The sequence below is a fragment of the Spea bombifrons genome, chromosome 1 (assembly GCF_027358695.1).
Source record: "Spea bombifrons isolate aSpeBom1 chromosome 1, aSpeBom1.2.pri, whole genome shotgun sequence".
NCBI lineage: Eukaryota > Metazoa > Chordata > Amphibia > Anura > Pelobatidae > Spea > Spea bombifrons.
Genome location: NC_071087.1, coordinates 164,023,291 through 164,028,032, shown reverse-complemented (window position 1 = coordinate 164,028,032; position 4,742 = coordinate 164,023,291). Strand labels below are relative to the sequence as shown.

Genomic DNA, 4,742 nt, shown 5'->3' with positions numbered 1-4,742 from the left:
TTGGAGGATCAGGCCAGAGGCTGTACCCGTGGCTCCGCCCATTTGCAGAAGCGCTCCGAGAGGCCAGAAGAGAAGAGAGGGGCAAAAACGCTTAATTTATTCCGCGGGGCCATCGTGAGTATTCTGGCGTCTCGGAGGGCGGGGTCGCGGGGACAGCCAATACCTCCAATCAGGGATAGGGTGGGCCCAGAGGCTCCTCCCCCTTTATGGAAGTGCTCCGGAAGGCCGGGGAGAAGAAGATGAAGAAAGAAGAAGCGGAGCTGAGAGAAAAGAGACACGGAAGCAGTCGGTGGAGAGACAAAGAGAGTGAGTGAGAGAGAATGAGTGAGAGAGAATGAGAGTGAGTGAGAGAGTGAGTGTGTGAAAGAGGGTGGCGGCAGGGGCTCCAAGTACAGGATTCCCCTTAGGTGCCTCTGGGGGTAGATTACGAAGCCTGCACCGCCCCCCCCCCCCCTGTGACGTCACGTGATTTATACACTTGATTTATAATGCTTGTGACATTCATGTTAACAGAACGTGGAAAGCATCACTTTCTACCCGTTTTCAGCGTGGGGGGATTTTTTCCGCCCCAGCTCCAGCCCTGGGAACTTTTCATGAATGAGTCCGGGCCGGTCTGCTGTGTTCAGTAAACGGAGGCTTTTTGTGTTTGTATCGCTTGAAAAGGGCAATAAATGCGCAGCTCACCCCGGGGTCCTGCGCAGCCGGGGCACAAAGCTCCAGTGTTCTGCCGGGGGCCGGGCGCGGCCCCCCCTCTCCTCTCTAATTCACTGCGGTTTAATAGTCATTGTTAATTCATGAATAGCAGCTGTCAGGAGATACTCGGTACTGCTCTGCGCTGCGCGGCCTCTTACACGGCTTTACACGGGGAACACGCAAAATAACTTAACTCCTTCACCGCCAGCCAGCGACGCCACATTATTAGGGAGAAAAGCCCTCATATAACCATGAATGTCAGGAGCAGGGAGCGCCCCCCGGTGTCACTTTGTGGAACTGCAGCAATCGTATCGGCTGGAAGCCTTCGCTGGTTATGGATTTAGAATCCGCTTCGTTGCGACGCGCAGGAACGATCCGGACTTAACGCAGGGAATGTTTAAATACCACAGCGGTGTAAAAAATAATGTAAATCCTCCGAATTCTATGGTTTTTCATAATAATCATCCGCAGGTCTAAACATTAGGTCCTCAGCGGTTGTCTCCGAGACAATTTGTTATGTTATATACTACGTGTAATGTCCTGTCCACCCGTTGTACAGCGCTACAGAATTTGATGGCGCTATATAAAACAATTAGGTAAATACAACTTCAGACGAAAAAGAACACATGACCTTTTACACCGTGTCACAGTTTATTCAACAAAAATAAAGCCAAACTGGAGAAGCCATGCATGAAAGACAAAGCCAGCCCTTACTGCTTCCATAGGAATTAAGATGCTAAGCAGCAGGCAGCCGCTGCCAATCAAACTCCTTTAATTAACTGATCATTAGCGAGTGCGACCAGATCTACGACAGACGAGGACGGATGACATCAGCAATGATCTTCGAGAAGTAATTAATGCTGCCCATGGATCTGAGGAAGGTTATAAAGCCATTTCCAAACACTTTAAATCCCATCATCCCACAGAGAAAGATTATTCAAAAACGGAAAGCATTGAGGATGGCGGCCAACCTTCCCAGCAGAGGCCGACCCAGCAAATCCACCCCGAAGGCGCATCTGAAGAAACCACCGGACTTCTGGAACGCTTCGGCCAGACGAGACCCGAGATGTTTGGCCAGAATGCGCAGCGCAGCATCTCCTCTCAGCGGCTGAGCCCGGGGGGCGGAGGGCCGGTGATTTGAGGTTTGTTTTGCAGCCACAGGACCCGGGAACCTTGCAGTCATTGAGTCGCCGAAAAACTCCTCTGTATAGCAAAGTATTCTCAGACTTGAGGCCGTCCGATGGCTGACGCTCGGCTGAGAGCGGGATTTGTCCTCTTTCTAAGCAGCGGGGAAGAGCACTTCTTATACACAACTCCCTGTATCTACTACTATACCACAAACACCATATTATCTTCTTATCAGAACGATGATTTAAACAGCAATTCATTCCTCTAGATTGTAAGCTCATTTGACCAGGGCCCTCCTAACCGTGCACTACTTGTTATTCAGCCTCCCAGCAGGGGTGGTAGAGGGTAATACAGTGAGGGGATTAAACATGCATGGGATAGACATACGGCTCCTGAATCTAAGACGAGACCAAAGACTGATTAAGGTTTGAGTCTTTACAGCAGGAGAAACGGGCGACTAGACGGGGGCCGGATGGGGCCAACGGGTTCTAAATTCCTATGGAAATGCTTTAAACGCATAACTGATCAGAAAACAGTGATTTTCGCCGAGACAGAAATGGAACAGAGCGTCGAAGAGCACCCAGAGGCTCTGACTTCACGAATAATAAAGACCCCCCGGTGATTATTAATAACGGACGCCATTAATCTGCTCCACCCAATCAGAATAAGATATTAACGAGCGAAACCAGATAACGAGATCATCAGACAGGAGAGGGAAACGGTCCGAGAGACCACCGACCTACAAAAGCACGTAAAGCCGTATAAGCTCGTGGGGCCTCAGAGGTCTCTCCTTCAGATGGAATCATTCTAACGATAGAAAACTCACTCAGCGATGCAGAAGGTACTGAGTTTGGACGGCGATATCACAGTGAGTGGAGTTCACAAACACCGGATGTTCCATTCACACAATCCCCTCGCAGTTGCTATGGAAATAAACGTATTTAACCCGGACTCCAAATTATAGGCTTTATCCCCAAATAACTGACACCGCGTTAATATTCAGGCGTTTTCAGCATATCGGGCATTTATTTCATTTTTTTTAATGAGTCCTGGTGACGGCGTAACCCCCCGGCCCCCCTGAAGTCCGCACCCAGCGCTTTCCTCGTTATTCCAACCCAAGGGAAAGGCCTCGATATGAATTTAACGACCTGTTTATTCTTTCCGTATACGATCCGAGCCGGTGATCCGGTCCGGGGGGCCGCAGAGCCGTTTAACGCTTCAGTTCCACCGGCTTTATTTTCTTTTTGTATATGAAAAAAAAAAGTCTGCTTCTGTGTTACGTTTTCTTAGGTGCGTCTTGGCGGCCACCGGGGGGCCGGGGCTGCTTCCTACCACTTAAGCCTCCCCTGCCTGGCCCCGGCTTCCTCTTCTTCTGCCCCTTCGACTCTTCCTTGAGTTCCTGGATCCACTGAGCCTCGTAGCTCCCGGGGGCCTGGTATCCCGGCTCAGCGGCATCCAGAGGGTCTTTACTGAGCAGGACGAATATAGCCGGGCTGTTCCTTTTCACCGTCAGCGGGTCGAGGCCCACCTCGGGAACGATCGGCTCCCAGATTTCCTCCGTCTGCCGGAAGCAGATCTTTGTGATCTGGTGCAGGTCCTTCAGCCTCCTCTTCATGATCTCCACACACGTGATCGTCTTGCCGAGAGCCTTCCCGGAGCCGCTGAACGCGATCTGCCGCACGCTCTCGCTCTCCATCTTGCCTACAGCAAAGCCCATTAAGTTTCGGATCTTGCTGCCGTCCTTCACCTTCATCTCGATGACGTCGGCCGGCAGCCCCTGGACGGGAGCCGCCAGCTCCTTCTCCACAGTCTTCACCTTCTTGTAATTCTCCATCGCGGGGTCACTGAGGCCTGCGGAGGACGGGGAGAGCGGTTATTCAGGGAGGTGGTGACCCATTAACTACCGTGATTAACCCTTACCTATCCTATAAGCCCAGAGACCACTGGAATGACCCCCCACCTATTCCATTAACCCTGCTGGAATGGCCCTACCTATCCCATTAACCCAACAGCTGCGGGAAAGGCCCCTACCTATCCTATAAACCACTGGAATGACCCCCACCTATTTCATTAACCCAATAGCTGCTGGAATGGCCCCCACCTACCCAATAACTGCTGGAATGGCCCCTACCTACCCAATTAACCCGATAACTGCTGGAATGGCCCCTACCTATCCAATTAACCTGATAAAATAGGGCATGTTCCAGCAGTTATTAACCCAATAACTGCTGGAATGGCCCCTTAGCTACCGGGGGCTACATTATATGTATCATTATAGCATAGAGGGGGGGGGTGAAAATTACAAATATTAAATACAAAGTATTAATATACCGAACTTAGTGAGGTTAAGACGTTGCGGTACTGATGGAGGCCGAGGTCCTGCTCCCAGGAGCTCACAATCCATTAATCCACTACCAAGCTGACAACGATTCATGGCACGGAGTTCCGCAGAATTACCCCTTACTAGCTACCCTTTTTAAACAAACTTTATGCCGCTGAAGCCTACTGGCTGGGAGTACTTACCCCCTGTAACTGCCCCGGGCTACAGGGCAGCGCGAGCTCCTAATGACACCGCACAACCGGCCGCTGAGCTCCCGCTTCCCCAAACTCATGGCACTCACCGAGCCGCCATCTTACAATGACGCAGCCTCCCGAGGGCGACACCCACACAGCGCGAACCAATCGCTGCACAGCTGAACTTCCTGCAGGCTTCAGATAAACCAATCATATTCACGTGCCAAGACTGCATGCGTTCCACCCGTGAAACGCACACGTCACCAGCGGGCAGTCAGAAGCCATGTGACAGAGAGGATCACGGCGACACCTGCTGTCGGCCGCTGGAACTGCAGCTCATTAAAAGCTCTCACCCCACCTAGTGGTCACTAGGCAAACCCACAGATCATTGTATGGCAGTGCAGGGG

The 4,742-nt window shown here is 51.5% G+C and overlaps 1 protein-coding gene across 1 annotated transcript; it reads right to left on the bottom strand.

Moving 5' to 3' along the window:
* Positions 1-2,819: 2,819 nt before the first annotated feature.
* On the bottom strand, positions 2,820-4,476 carry RPP25L (ribonuclease P/MRP subunit p25 like). The gene is made up of 2 exons (XM_053457982.1): positions 4,345-4,476; positions 2,820-3,672 (listed from the first exon to the last, which is right to left on the bottom strand). The coding sequence occupies exon 2, from the start codon at positions 3,653-3,655 to the stop codon at positions 3,098-3,100; it is 558 nt and encodes a 185-aa protein (XP_053313957.1). The 5' UTR covers positions 3,656-3,672; positions 4,345-4,476; the 3' UTR covers positions 2,820-3,097.
* Positions 4,477-4,742: the final 266 nt, after the last annotated feature.